Genomic DNA, 15,708 nt, shown 5'->3' on the forward strand with positions numbered 1-15,708 from the left:
ATCCATTTTGAACTAATTTATTTGGATGGATTTGGACTATGACTGTGTCCAAGTCTCTGAAATCGAAAGCATCAATATTCAGGTAGCCTCTCATCATAAAGCTTCTACAGTTTCCCATCTCTTACTATTTATTGAAACTTTATTTTAACCTGAGTTAACTTCTAGAAGGTGACAGTTGGTTATTACAGCAGAAAAATGTTCAGTTGTAACTCCATGTTGTTGTTGTGTGTTCAGTTAAAAAAAACCACAAAACAAACTACATTATTTGCTATCATAATGCACCTTAGGAAAACTTAATACCAGTTGCCTATTCATAGTTTTTTGCCTTCCATATGTCAAGTTCAGGTTTGTAGAAATGGTTCTACAAAAACATCTCATGAGATTATTAAATATACATGTCTTCTGTGTCTGAACTTTAGAAACATCAGTGGATTCCAGGCTTCAAAGGATACATGCAGAAATTAAAAACTCACTCAAAATTGATAATCTAGTAAGTAAATTTTATTCATTGATGTATGTGTACAATTCAGGTAGGAAATATTTTTTGAATGCCTGGTATGATTTATTAAACAATATATATTGAGAAGTAAAGGAATTCTTTAATTTGCAAGACCTGGTTTGGGGAACTACTTCCTTAATTACTCACCTGGTCTTCTCAGAGTGCCATCATGTGAAAAGTGTTGAAAGGTAATTGGCCTCTGACTTAGCACTTTTACTTCATGAAGGCTATTTGTGTAATATGAAACTACTACTTTAAGCAAAGAAGTCTTTCACAACTAACGCTGCAGTGACTTCTGTATTTAGCAGCATGTGAAGTAGTGAGCAGTTTTAATGCAGTCTACGAGTTTGTGCTGTCATGCTAAAGAGTAAAACATTTGTTTCTAGTACAGCCAACTCTTAAGTCTATAAATACATTCAAAGTAACTCATATTAAATTTAAAAATATTCACCTCAGAAAAATGATTCAGTTTAAATATTTTTCTGTCAGCTGAACTCCAGATAGTAAATTCACTTCAAATGTAAAAATAATTAAAATAAAAGCTCACAGATATATAATCTTATTCTTGCCTGGATTAGAAGATTTTATATTTTTTTCCTCTTAATGTGGCTACCAAAGATTGTTAGCATTTAAACAAAGTCTTCATATCAAACTTTTGTTTATATACAGGATGTGAACAGGTGTATTGAGGCTCTTGATGAGCTTGCTTCCCTTCAGGTCACAATGCAACAAGCTCAAAAACACACAGAGATGATTTTAACTCTAAAGAAGGTGAGTTTTGCAACTTCATTTAAAGCAACTTCAAAAGGGAAACATTTTTTTACATCAAGTTTATTTACTACTTTGGAGCATGTTTCACTTCAAGTCTAAAGATAACATACAATGAGTTAAGAATTTCATATGGCGCTTACTGAGATTAAGTAGATATGTGTGTGTATATATAAGTGGAGTTGACTGTTTTACCTTTTCATCTTCAGATACGGAAGTTCAAAGTTAGCCAAGTTATCATGGAAAAATCTACCATGCTCTATAACAAGTTCAAGACCATGTTTCTAGTTGGAGAAGGAGATTCTGTTCTCTCACAGGTACTAAATAAATCACTCACTGAGCAGAAGCAGTACGAGGAAACCAAAAAACCCAAAGAACATTGGAAGAAAGGTCCAACCAAAAAAATAGAAAAGGAAAAAGAACTAACAGGTAGGTGTTGGTGTACTTCATCCCACTCTCCCCAGGTGATTTGCCTATAGTAGCAAAGAAGCTGAAATGTTACCAGCTATGTTTGTGGTATATTTTTAATGAACTTCATAGCACTGTAGGATTTATTTAGTAACTAATTACACTGCAATTATCTTCTAAGTTCCATCATGGGAGTAGGGAAGGAAGAAGATTAGTACTGAAGTCAATTCAGTTAGCATACTTCTAGGGATATAATAGCTGAATGAGCTTCCATAGTTAATGCTTTATGTGGTGCTTTAAATAAAATAGTTATTTCAGTTAGCCTCACAGTTCATTTTTTAGTTTCTTGTTTATATCCAATCATCTCCACTACTTTCTGAGCCAAGTTCAAGTTAAGGGATATTCAAGAGTGGTTGCTTCCTGCTGCAGCTCTGGTCCAGGACTCCCTCCTGCCTAGCCATTCTTGAAATACATGCTGATCACTTCAGGTTAACTGTCATACACTTAATACTTCTCAAGTTAATTTTCAAATGTTCTTGAGTTTGTCTTGAAATGTGTTGTGAATTACCTTGAAACTGTAGCCTTCAGGAATATATGCTTGCTCATTTTATTTAGAGAATGCAATTTATGGGACTGAGGTATACTGAATTCTTAAGACATCATAATATCTCTTCTTGCTTTTATATATATTTTCAGCTGGTAGATTTCAAGATTATAGCAAAAACATTCGTAGTGTTGGAGTTGATGCTTCTTATGACAGAATTTTGCTTTTCTTGCTTCCTGCAGTGCTGATTCTTTCCCCTTCATTTTAAAGGTGCAAAGACACTAAATGGAGGCTCTGAAACTCAGGACATCAACCAATCACGACAGAATGGAGAGAACACTGAGGAAAAGCAAGAGAAGCATGAAGTTGGCACTAAGAAAAAGTGAGATAATGTTAGTAAGTTCACTGAAATAACCATTTTAATTTGAAGCTACTTAATCATGTTTAATGTTTTCTTTACAGGGTTTTCTCCTCAACTTTATAGAAATACAAGAGTATGTTAATTCCACTCTAGTTCTGAACAAACAATTTTAGAAGAAATGCTTCACTCATTTCTATACTGTAGGTAGAAGGAACTTCTATAGGATGTTCTGCTAGTGGGCTTGATAGCTTGAGGCGGGACAGAATTCTGTATATTATTTCTACTGTGTTTTGGAATGGTATTAAGTTGGAAGCAAAGGAACCTTGGACCATATTGCACAGAAAATCATGAGACTTATCAAATTTTTGAAAAGTCTCTTATTCTAGTCAGCAGGCAAGTAACTATGGAAGGCAAAAAAACTATGAATAGGCAACTGGTATTAAGTTTTCCTAAGGTGCATTATGATAGCAAATAATGTAAAAGGCTTTAATGCCTTGTACTGGGTCTGCCTGGGCTGGAGTTAATTTTCTTCACAGCAGCCCTTATAGTGCTGTGCTTTACAAGTCTGACTAAACCAGTGTTGATAACACACCCGTGTTTTACATATTGCTTAACAGTGCTTGCACAGCATCAAGGCTGTCCTGGTTTTGGCTGGGATAGAGCTAATTGTTTTTTTTCCTTCTTAGTAGCTAGAATAGTGCTGTGTTTTGGATTCAGTATGGGATTTGGTATGAGAAGAATGTTGATAATGTACTGATGTTTTTTAGTTGTTGCTAAGAAATCAGGAACTTTTCAACTTCCCGTGTCCTGCCTGTGCACAGGTGCACAAGAAGCTGGGGAGGGGGGAGCATAGCCAGAGCAACGGACCCAAATTGGCCAATGGAATACTCCATATCATCTAACGTCATGCTCAGTATATAGATGAGGGTTGATCGGGAAGCCTACTCTGGCTTCCGGGATTGTGGTTTCAGGATTCTCTCTTCTCTGGGATCGCTAGCTGGAACAGGCTGGGCATCGGTCAGCGGGTGGTGGGCAATCACAGTGTGCATTATTCGTTGGTATTTTCTATTATTATTATTATTTTTGTTTTATTTCAATTATTAAATTGTTTTTATCTCAACCTACGAGTCTCCTTACCCTTACCCCTCCAGTTCTCTTCCCCATTCCCCGGGGGTGGGGGAGAGTGAGCGAGCGGCTGCGTGGTATTTGGCTGCCAGCTGGGTTTAAACCATGACAGTGCCCTAACAAGTGGTAAAGACAAACGAATAAGTTGATCTCTAACTCATAGGTGCTAAAGGTCTGTATTGGGTTTATGTGGCAAGGTTTTGGTAGCAGGGGGGGCTGAAGGGGTAACCTCTATGAGGAGAGACCAAGGGCTGCGCCTGTGCCGGACAGAGCCGATTCCAGCCGGCTCTGCAATGGACCCACTGCTGGCCAAAGATGAGCCAGTCAGCGAAGCTGGTGGTGCCTCTGTGAAAGCGTATTTAAGAAAGGGTAAAAAACACTGTGCAGCAGAGTGTGAGAGAGGAGTGAGGGGAAAAAAAACTAAGAAAAAAACCCCAAACCAACAGTGTGAGAAACAATCCTGCAAACACCAAGGTCAGTGAAGAAGGAGGGTGTGGAAGGTTGACCTTGGCTAGCCGCCAGGTGCCTACCAAGCCACTCTACCACTCCCCCTCAACAGGACAGGGGAAGAAAATATGACTAAAAACCTGTGGCTTGAGATAAGGACAGGGAGATCACCCAGCAATTACCATCACGGGCAAAACAGACTCGACTTGGGGAAATTAATTCAATTTATTGCCAATCAAATCAGAATAGGATAATGAGAAATAAGAACTGTGGTGGTTTGACCTTGGCTAAATGCCAGGTACCCACCAAGTCGCTCTATCACTTCCCCCCCCTTTCCCCTTTTTTTCTCAATAGGGCAAAGAAGGGAAAGAAAATAAGATAGGAAAACAAAACAACCCTTGTGGGTAAAACAACAGCAGTTTTAATATAAGCAAAGCGAAGCAAAGGTCCGCGCGCGGAAGCAAAAAAAAGAAAACAGATTTATTCTCTACTTCCCATGAACAGGCGATGTCGGGCCTTCTCAGGAAGCAGGGCTCTGATATGCGTAGCGGTTGCCTCGGAGGACCAAGGGTGACCCCACCCCCTTCCTCCTTTCTCCCAGCTTTATACTGAGCAGACGTCATATGGTCTGGAATATCCCTTTGGTCAGTTGGGGTCAGCTGTCCTGGTTGTGTCCCCTCCCAAGATCTTGCCCACCCCGTCCCACTGTGGGGGGTGGAAATGTCAGAAAGAGCCTTGGTGCTGTGTAAGCACTACTCAGCAGTAGCCACAACACCAGTGTGCTATCAACACCCTGCCAGCTCCCAGCATAAAACACAGCACCATGAGGGCTGCTACAGGGGAAAACCAATTCTGGCTCAGCCAGACCCGATACAAGAACAAATCTAAAAAATCCTCCCCTCCCCCTTCTTCCCAGGCTCAACTTGATGCCCAACTTCTCTACCTCCTCCCCCGAGTGGCACAGGGGGATCCGCCACTCCTTCCTCCTCACGCTCTCCCCTGCTCCAGCGTGGGGTCCCTCCCACAGGAGACAGTCCTTCACAACCTTCTCCAACGTGAGTCCTTCCCACAAGCTGCAGTTCTTCAAGAACTGCTCCAGCATGGGTCCTTTCCATGGAGTGCAGTCCTTCAGAATGGACTGTTCCAGCGTGGGTCCCCCGTGGGGCCAAAGGTCCTGCCAGAAAACCTGCTCCAGCATGGGTCCTTCCCACAGGCTGCAGTTCCTGCTAGGAGCCTGCTCCAGTGTGGGCTCTCCACGGGGTCACAGCTTCCTTCAGGGCGCATCCACCTGCTCCGGTGGCATGGGGTCCTCCATGGGCTGCAGGGGGACAACCTGCGTCACCATGGTCTTCACCACAGGCTGCAGGGGAATCTCTGCTCTGGCGCCTGGAGCACCTACTCCCTCTCCTTGTTCACTGACCTTGGTGTCTGCATTGTTGTTTCTCTCACATTTTTCTCATTCCTCTCTCTCACAGCTGCTGTGCAGTGTTTTTTACCCTTTCTTAAATATGTTTTTACAGAGGTGACACCAACATTGCTGATTGGCTCAGCTTTGGGCAGCGGTGGGTCCGTCTTGGAGCCAGCTGGAACTGGCTCTATCTGACATGGGGGCAGCTCCTGATCTCTTCTCACAGAATCCACCGCTGCAGCCCTTTCCCCCCTCGCTACCAAAACTTAGCCACATAAACCCAGTACAGAGGTGGAGGAGGTGCTTCAGGTGCCAGAGCAGAGATTCGCCTGCAGCCCGTGGAGAGGACCATGCCAAAGCAAGTATCCACCCTGCAGCCTGTGGAGAGTCCATGCTGGAGCATGCTCCTGACAGGAACTGCAGCCTGTGGGAAGGACCCACGCTGGAGCAGGGAAAAGTGTGAGGAGGAAGGAGCAGCAGAGATGAACTGTTATCAACTGACCACAACTCCTCTTTCCCCATCCCTGCTGTGCTGGCAGGGTGGGGTGGAGGTGGATAGAAGAGTTGGGAATGAAGGAATGAAGTTGAGCCTGGGAAGAAGGGGAGGTGGGGGGAAGGTGTTTTAGTTTTTGTCTTTTTTTTTCACCATCCTGCTCTATTTTTAATTGGCAATAACTTAAATTAATTTTCCCCAACTCAAGTCTGTTTTTCCCCCTGATGGTGATTGGTAAGTGATCTCCCTGTCTTTATCTCAACCCATGAGCTTTTCCATCTTATTTCTCCCCCATCCTGTTGAGGAGGGAGAGTGAGAGAGTAGCTGGTTGGGGGTCTGGCAGCCAGCCAAGGTCAACCCATCACAACATTTATTTGGATTTTCTTTGGTATACAAGTGGTATACATACTAAGAAATATTGCAGGCAAACTGCTTATTTTGTTTGTCCCATCTGTCTTGGACACATTTATATAAAAATCTCTCCTCCTGCCAACACTGGAACTGGTTCCAGTTTAAACCACTGGATTTCTACTATATAACAAAAGATAGGTGGAACCTGGAGGCAGTGGTTTGAACTGTCCTTAAGACATAAGAAGGGTAGGGACACTAAGAAGGGAATGACTTCTTATTGTAAAGGTTGGTTTGGAAGTCTGGTCTGGTGGACAAGAACTCAGTAACTATCCCAAATCTAAGCCCCTTCCCTGGAAAAAGATACCATCTGACTATTTGCAAGGGGTCCCCTCTGATTATTCTGCTATGATGGAACAGACAATTAGTTGTGAAGATAAAGAACTAAAGCGATTCAGTTCAAAGAAACAGAACTTTGATTTCATATGCTGGCGAATGGAGAACATGTAAAAGGTTTAAAAACTAGGATGACAATAGGATGAGGATACTGAAGACCAGTTCTAACACACTGCTGAAGGAAAGAATGTAGAAGGCCTAAAACAAGAATACACTGCTTCAAAGATCTGAAGGAAGTAATCACAGATCAAACATCTTTGAGATCTCAAAATCCCCTTAGCAGTAAGTCTAGACATGTATTTCTTTTAAAAACATTAGGATAGTAAAAAGTATTGTGTATTTATACATTCTGTGTATGTGTATATATATAAAGAATATTTAATATTCTTTAAACTAACCTCTCTTCTTCTCCATCCTCTTAACTTCTGATTTCTTACCTTCTTCTTTATTTTGCCTATCAAAACATGAAAGCATTTTTACAATGCTATCTTCTAAAGTCTTGAGTATTTTTTATTATTATTATTTTTAAATGGGATGTTTTGAGATATTCAAACTGTGTGTAAAAATGCAGAAGTCAAACTCTGGTTTCTTCAGACCAAAATAAATTAAATTTATTTATTAATATACTGCAGAGAAGGAATCCTCCAGATTAGCAGACTGTTTTCCCTGGAAGCAGCAAATGAAAGTGTTATTAAAATGTAAAAAATTAAGATAAAACTGTAGTGTATGAAACAGATTGATGGAGAGAGGATATTGTAAGAGGACCCAAATTTAAAACTGACATTCAAGTTTACCTCAGGGGATTATGGGGAAAATATCAATTATATGACAAATAAAATAACTCCCACAGTAACTCTACTAAAAGAAGTACAGAAATAAGTAAGCTATAGGTATACCACAGTCTTTAAAGAAAATTCCTAAAATATTTTTATTCACAAAAAAAAAACCCCAAACAAACCCTATTTATCAAGTCTTCAGTCTTGTTTTATCATAGAATTTAAAAGCCTTATTTTAATTGTCACGTTCCAACATTCTGTGAGTTTTTCCAAATGTCATAAAAATAAGCATCCATTAAATAAAAATCCTGCATGTATATCAGTTTCCATACTCCTTTCACATTTTATTCAGATACTGAATCAGACTTCCAAAAGATTAAGATTATTATATAATTCTGCAGAATTTAGTAAAAGAGGGGAAAAAATTCTAAGATCAACTTTTAGCTGAACTCTTTTCTTGAAGTGCTAGTTTGTTTTCTTCAAGTACTCCTGTAGTCAGTGCTCACAGATTGTTTTTGTCCAGCAGTATTCATTGGGGGAAGCTATACTGTCAGCAGTGTTCTCCTTGGTTTTAGAAGCATGAAAGAGTCTGAGCGACTTGTGGTGTCCAGCATTCTTTTTGGCTGCCTGGAAGCTAAAACTCTGTATATAAATCTGTGGGACATGTTGACTATTAATTGCAGTAGGGTAAACTTAAGTTATGTTTTATCTCTTCTTCTAGATGAACAGGAATTTGATTTTTGCTCCAGAGGTAGTCTTGGAATTATTGGTTTCTGATTGGACAGCTTTAAAAAATGTCATTTGGGAGTTTTCAGCTAAATAATGATAATTACAGATGTTTGTTTTGCCTGGATAAGTGGCATACTAAAGGAGTACCTTTTATAAACAAGAGATCAGTGCGGGTTCCGAACCCAAGTTATGCAACACAGCACTGTGCTTAAATCAATGAGTTGTTCAAAATGCTATATGACATTAATGCAGTGTGGCATCTGAGTCAATTGAAATTGTAAATGAAGCGGTTGGACAGTGGAACGCATTTGGCCAATCACTTGAAAACAAATGGCCACTTTTAATAACTGTCTCGCCAAGGTACATTTTTCACTTGGATTTTTGTAGTGGCAAGAGACAAACTGAGTCAGATTGCCCTTTTTATTTCCTGTTAAAAGCATAAGGCTATTTGGGTGCAGACATGACACACCAGTGGTCATTACTGGTCAAAAGAAACTGAAGACAAACACTTCACGTACTTGCACAAGATGTCTTGACCAGGTTGTCTCAAACGAGCAACTACAGTCAAATTAATTCATATATTTCTTTAAATATTCCAGCACAATATTGTGCTTTTGTCCTTTAAAACTTGCAAGTATATCATCCAAGAATTGAGCCAGTGTTAGTGTTACATTCTGCCAATATACATTTCCCTCTATTCAAGAGAGAGTGAGTGTGTGTGAGTGTGTATTTGCATTGGCTTGAACTCTAAGCTCCAGTTAGCATTGACTCATCTAAACAAAGAAATCAAACCTGTTTACATAAACCCTTGCATGGCTACTTAAGAGCTACTTATTTGCATTGGCCATTATCAAACAATGCGTGCATAACACAAACCTATCTTGCTTAAACCAGTGTTAGTTTACAGTTTTTGCAGTAGAAGTCCACTTGTAAGCTTACCACTCTGACTAAACTGGTACACCTTTCATGCTGAGAAATGCATATGCTGCACACGTTAAAACTTAAACAATCTGCAAACTATATTTCTGTCATGTGAAACTTGCTTACAATTTCATATGCAGTGTTAAATTGTTTAAAGAAGAGACCATTAAGCAGAGAAAACATGAGCAAAACATGAATTTACAAAACACTCATAAGCACTGAGTATTGAGTCTGAGAAAATGGTTTGTAAATGTCTCTTCAGTTCTGTATTTTAAATATTCCTGTAACTTTACTCCATTTGATAACTGGAGATAAGATGCTTTCATATCCTGTTGAATATGTACTTGAACAATCTGATCCCATAGCTAATCTTGCTTTGAGCCAGAGGTTGAAGTTAGATGACCTCCTGAGGTCCCTTTCAACCTGAATTATTCTATGATTCTGTGCATTCTAGAAAATAATGTATTCCAAGTGATTGTGCTTAAGAGCTACTTGCAGTTGTGTTGATAGGCATATATGCTGTTTCCTTAAGTTATCTTTTTAAAGTTTGTGACGTATTGAATTATTCATTGGTACTAAGAAAAGCTGTAGTTAGTAATGCATGTTAAAACATCAAAAGTCAAGGTCTTTTCTGCAACGCTGTTCAACAAGCTTCTTTGTTTCTTTTTACCAACTGAGAGGATGAATAGCTGAGGATGTTGGCACAAATTTGTCAGTAAACTGAGGAGCAACACAGTTGTACCTGCACAGACTCACATTCTTTAAGCAAGGCTGTGTCTTATGTACAAAGCACTAAATTGAGTTTGCCTAACAAATATTAATGGGGTAGCTACCTAGACCAGAAAAATGGAAAATAATGATTTTAAAAAATGAAACAAAAAATTCAATTTATATCCATTATGCTGACAGAGGAAGTTGCAAGAAAGCAAAAAGAAAAATAAACCTTTTCACATTTAATCAATATTAGGTTTTGTGCTTAATAATTAGGCATCAGGTATAATCTAAACTATGCACAGTTACTAAGATAAGCTACTGCTCCTTACTTTTACTGGAGCTCTGTATAGTTCCCTAGATGCATAAAATATGAAATCTATTTAAAAGTAAAGAAGACTCAGCTCTCGTGAGACCCCACCTGGAGTACTGTGCTCAGCTCTGGGGCCCCCAGCTCATGGATCTGCTCAAGCGGGTCCAGAGGAGGCCACGAAGATGATCAGGGGACTGGAGCACCTTCCCTACGAGGACAGGCTGAGAGAGTTGGGGTTGTTCAGCCTGGAGAAGAGAAGGCTCCAGGGAGACCTTATAACGGCCTTCCAGTACTTCAAGGGGGCCTACAGGAAAGCTGGAGAGGGACTCTTTATCAGAGAGTGTAGTGATAGGAGGAGGGGTAACGGTTTTAAACTGAAAGAGGGTAGATTTAGATTAGATATTGGGAAGGAATCCTTTACTGTGAGGGTGGTGAGACACTGGAACAGGTTGCCCAGAGAAGTTGTGGATGCCCCCTCCCTGGAAGTGTTCAAGGCCAGGTTGGACGGGGCTTTGAGCAACCTGGTCTAGTGGAAGGTGTCCCTGACCATGGCAGGGGGGTTGGAACTAGATGATCTTTAAGCTCCCTTCCAACCCAAACCATTCTATGATTCTTTGATAACCAAAACAACACATGACAACTTACTGCAGAAATCAAAAAGCATGTCAGATTTACATAATAATATATTAAGAATTGCAGAAACGATAAAAACAATTTAGTGTCTTTGGGACATTGGAAAGGTTTAGGTTTGGCCCAAGGAAGAAGTGCGTTTAGGTTTCTAGAGAAAGAATAACTGACAAGGAAGAGACGAAATCACTTGAGGGGGGAGTAAATAAATCTAGATTCTTGTTAAAGGATAGAGAAAGGTTATAATTTTATTGTTATAGATAAAGGGGACCCTTTCCTTCTCCTAATTCCCAGAGTTTTTACCTTGTTCTCTCCCTTCTTTCTCCTTCCCAAGAACTGTGCGGATGAGAACATCTCAATCTCATGGTGGTGGCTTCTTCACCCACTTGTGGAATAGGTCTTGAGAACGGGTCAGATCGATTTCTTCCTGCTGTCCCAACCCCCTAAGTTTCTGGCAGGATCTTCTCTCCATGCTAATGCTTGGTTCATTTGTGATAATTTGTCTTCTGACTGCAAACTGCTTGATATTACTCAACTGGCTTTGCAGAGACAGAGTAGCATAAATCATAACTTCTTCCTCGTTCTGTCTGATAGCATAGCCTCCAGCTGCCAGACAGAGAAGGAAGTGTTTTCCAGGGAACCCTATGTATTTCACAACCTGAGCGATTTAATTCATGGCTATAGAATTTTAATATAAATCTCAATCTCATGTATTCAAGACTGACTTAAAATGTAATACATGGCCCTGCTGGAACAAGAGAGTTATCTCTCTCTTCAGGTATTCTTAGGATACTTCTAAACAGAAACCACCAACTCTGTCCTACTGTTAGGAAATCTAGGTCACTGAAAGACTGACATCACTTAATTTCTGGATTCAATTTTTCCCATCTTCTCACAATACTACACATTGATTTACAAGAGCTTTTTTATTCTCCACTTAAATAATGCTTGGGGGAAAAAAAAAAAAAGGCAGAGGGAGGACACAGAACACAGTGCAAACCAACTGGGAATTTTGTCAGGTTTTGTGTCTTCTCTTAGTTTCAGAGTACTAAAACATACTCACGGCTCAGATTCCATTTGCTCCTCCTGCCTACACTTTCTTTCTGTCAGTTCTCTCTCATGTTGGCCTTGTAACATGTTTCTTCTATGAGCTCCTTGAAAGTTTCTCCCTCCTTTTTTCTTCTGTTTTTATTTAGGGTTTTAGGGTGAGAAGAGAGAAGGAGTCTTTAGATTACTAAACGTCAAAAACATTAATAGTTAAGCCTACCTGCTCTAGATGTCTACACATTATTGCTCTAGTCCATGAAACACCCTGATGAGAGTTAGCATTCCTCTGTAACTAAATCCAAATCTTTTATATGCAGATAAGAAGCTGAGTTTTATTAGTGCTTTCTCTCAGATATGGAGACTATCTCAAACACCAAAAAACCCAAAGCCATTCCCAAATGATCAGCTAGAGACAGCTTCCAGTTTTCACAAATAACTTTCACAGACCCCACAGATTCTCAACGCTCAGGACAAAAAAAAAAATGCATTCAGGTAAGCATATTAAAAAAACCCCCAACCAAACAGAAAACCAACAAACTTTTGCTACAATAAATCACTTACATTTAAATCCATCTTTTAAAAAAAATAAAGTATTAGATTTTTTTTTTCTTTGTAGATATCTAAAAGTTATTGAAAAGATTATTTGACAGAAAGGAATTCTGCAACTTCTCATTTCCATAGACATGCATCTATATTAGCCAGACACAGGGCCCCAACACTTAATAGACAAAATTGAAGACCTAGTATTAGCTTTAAGAAATATTTTCAGTGAACTACTGTTCCTTACAATAAGTAAGTCAATAAAGAGCAATATACCTTATCACCTTCATGTTCTCCTTCATCCTCTTCAGAATCAGATGCTGATGCAGAACCCACTTGGGAAGTATTTCTCCTTTTTGGTTCGGTCTCCCTCTTTGCTTCTCTTCTATCAAATTCCTTCCTTGATTTGTCTTCTTCCTTCTGACTCTCCTCATCTTTTTTCCCTTGTTTTTTTGGCTTTTCCTCCAGTCCTTTTTTCTTTGTCTTCTCCTCTTCATGAACACTAAAACAAAGAAAATTATCTAAGCTTCTTATTCATTATCTATACCCAGCTTAAAAGAGAACCTAACTCTCAATTCAGGAAGATGTACTTTTTAGTTTTTACTATCAAGTACTCCACCTGCACAAAGTTGGCTCACTCTTAGATCTTTCATTTCATAGGATCACAGGATAATTCAGGTTGGAAGGGGCCTCTGGAAGTCTCTTGTCCAACCCCTTGCTGGGGGTGGTTCAGACCAGGTTACTCAGAGCTTTCTCCAGTCTGGTCTTGAAAACCTCCAAGGATGGAGACTGGACAACCTCTCTGGGCAACCTGCCCCACTGCTTGACTGTCCTCAGGGTGCAAAAGTATTTCCCTATATCCAGTCTGATCCTCTCTTGTTTCAATTTATGCCCATTGCCTCTCATCCTTCCACCATGCACCGTCGTGACGAGCCTGGCTCCTTCTTCTTGATGAACTCCTTGTAGGTATTGGAAGGCTGTTATTAGATCTCCCCCAAAGCCTTCTCTTCTCCAGGCTGAGCAAGCCCAGTTCCCTCAGCCCCTCCTCACAGGACATGTGTTCCAGCCCTCTGACCAGCTTGGTGGCCCTCTGCTGAGCTCGCTCCAGTTAGTCAGCATCTTTCTTGTATTGGGGGACCCAGGATTCTAGATGTGGTCTAACAAGTGCTGAATAGAGGGGGATAATCACTTATCTCAATCTACTGCTGTGGTGGGTTGACCTTGGCTGGCTGCCAGATGCCCACCAAGCTGCTCTGCCGCTCCCCCTCCTCAGCAGGACAGGGGGAGAAAATAAGATGAAAAACTCATGGGTTTAATGAAAGAAAGCAAAGGCCGTGCCCTGAAACAAAGCAAAACAAAAACAAACAAACAAACAAAAATATTTATTCTCTACTTCCCATCAGCAGGTCATGTCCAGCCACTTCCTGGGAAGTAGGGCCTCAGTACGTGCAGCCTTAGTAACGCCTTAATAACGAACGCCCCTCCTCCCTCTCCTTTCTCTTAGCTTTTATTGCTGAGCATGATGTCATATGGTATGGAATATCCCTTTGGTCAGTTTGGGTCAGCTGTCCTGGCTATGTCCCCTCCCAACCTCTTGCCCACCCTCCAGCCTTTGGGGAGGTGGGGAGGGGGGTGGCGAGACAGCCTTGATGCTGTGGGAGCACTGCTCAGTAATAGCCAAAACACTGGTGGGTTATCAACACCTTTCTAGCTACCAATACAAAGCACAGCACTATGAGGGCTGCTATGGGGAAAGTGAACTCCATCCCAGCCAGACTCAATACAACTGCCTACACTCCTGTTCATACAGCCCAGGATACTGTTGGCCTCCTTTGCTACCAGGGCACACTGTTGGCTCATGGTCAACTTTCTGTCTACCAGGATCCCCAGGTCCTTTTCAGCAGAGCTGCTCCGCAGTCAGTCCCCAGCCTGTACTATTGCCAGGGGTTCTTCCTTCCCAGGGGCAGGACTTTGCATCTGTGCTGGTTGAATTTCATGAGGTTCCTGTCAGCCTGTTCCTCCAACCTGTCTAGTTCCCTCTGGATGGCAGCTCTGCCCTCAAGTGTATTGACTGCCCCCACCCCCCACCCCCCTGCAATTTGCTGTCATCTGCAAACTTGAAGAGAGTGCACTATATCATCTCCTCCAGGTTATTGATAAAGATGTTAAGCAGGACAGGTCCCAGGATAGACCCCTGTGGTATTCCACTTGTTACCAGCCTCCGGGTAGAAAACAACCTATTAAAACCTATTAACCCCTATCCTCTGAGCCCAATCATCCAACCACTCTTTTACCCATCTGGTTGTCCACCCATCCTGACTGCAACATCCAACTTACACTGAGTACTACAAGGAAAATGCTGGGCAGGAACTTAGTAAGTCATGACAGATCATCAAATGCAACCACTTGGTTTAAAATAAAGACAGCCATTTTATACAAAAAGCCAACTCACATGTCGGTCTCTGAAGGACAAGGTGGTTTCACCAATTTGGGTCTCCCTCTTGGTTTTGGAACCTTTATTTCAGTAGCTAATTATACAAAAAGAACAGGTTAGTCTACAGCCACCACCTGTTCCTTATCTAAAAGGATTGTTTCTCATGTCAACACATAGAAGCAACACTTGAGTCAAACTTAGTAGGGTAAATACTCTATTTAAAAAAAATTCAAATGTTGGAACTGTGTATCAAAGTTTAATCGAGATCCCTTTGAAAAATTAAAATCTCAACCAACACTTTGGTACTTTAAGATAGCAGTCTTAAGAAGTTTAAAGCATCTATTCCTGTGCCTTTTCCACCCAGTGCACTCAGAATGGCGCTGCCTCATGTTACACAGCTAACAAAACAAAAAAAAGCCTGAAACAAGAGAATAATAAGTGAAACAAGAGAATAATAAGTGAAATAATAATAAGACAATAATAAGTGGGGGGAAAAAACTTAAGTAATTTAGTGTGCAAATCTAAACTCAGCCTATTTATTAGTAGTAGTCTTAAGAGCTTCATGGAGCTTCCATCCCTTTCCCTGAGAGTAGATCAGTGTTGAGAAATTCTGCCACCACACTGAGGTATACAGCACAGTTCTACATTTTCTCAATTTCACCATGTTTCAGTGTTAAAGTGAGCTAAAGAGTTTAGCCACCTTCTCGATGTCTATACACTTCAAATCCTGTAAAATGAAAATTTATGGAACATGCTTGTCTGCTATCCCCAGTGAACTGCCCAGTGTTTGAAGTGCTGCTGGTGTTAGTGTGG

At 40.7% G+C, this 15,708-nt stretch overlaps 2 protein-coding genes across 3 annotated transcripts in view; one reads left to right on the forward strand and one right to left on the reverse strand.

Moving 5' to 3' along the window:
* The window catches only part of LOC141917667 (lens epithelium-derived growth factor-like), a 117,606-nt gene that overhangs the window by 99,087 nt on the left and 2,811 nt on the right, over nt 1-15,708 (forward strand). The window contains exons 12-15 of one of the 2 annotated variants that reach the window (XM_074811047.1): nt 420-490; nt 1,169-1,270; nt 1,477-1,696; nt 2,490-2,615. In XM_074811047.1, coding sequence (XP_074667148.1) covers nt 420-490; nt 1,169-1,270; nt 1,477-1,696; nt 2,490-2,605 — 509 coding nt within the window. In that variant the 3' untranslated portion in view covers nt 2,606-2,615. The remainder of the gene's footprint in view (nt 1-419; nt 491-1,168; nt 1,271-1,476; nt 1,697-2,489; nt 2,616-15,708) is intronic. The other variant, XM_074811046.1, reaches the window with a different exon arrangement.
* LOC141917602 (lens epithelium-derived growth factor-like) overlaps nt 3,872-15,708 on the reverse strand; it is a 37,653-nt gene continuing 25,816 nt past the window's right edge. Inside the window, exons 5-9 of the mRNA XM_074810941.1 lie at nt 14,914-14,989; nt 12,738-12,963; nt 11,938-12,056; nt 7,196-7,251; nt 3,872-4,050 (exon numbers count right to left, since the gene is read on the reverse strand). Of these exons, the coding sequence (XP_074667042.1) occupies nt 3,872-4,050; nt 7,196-7,251; nt 11,938-12,056; nt 12,738-12,963; nt 14,914-14,989 (656 nt within the window). The remainder of the gene's footprint in view (nt 4,051-7,195; nt 7,252-11,937; nt 12,057-12,737; nt 12,964-14,913; nt 14,990-15,708) is intronic.

This window comes from Strix aluco, chromosome W (assembly GCF_031877795.1).
Source record: "Strix aluco isolate bStrAlu1 chromosome W, bStrAlu1.hap1, whole genome shotgun sequence".
Classification (NCBI taxonomy): domain Eukaryota; kingdom Metazoa; phylum Chordata; class Aves; order Strigiformes; family Strigidae; genus Strix; species Strix aluco.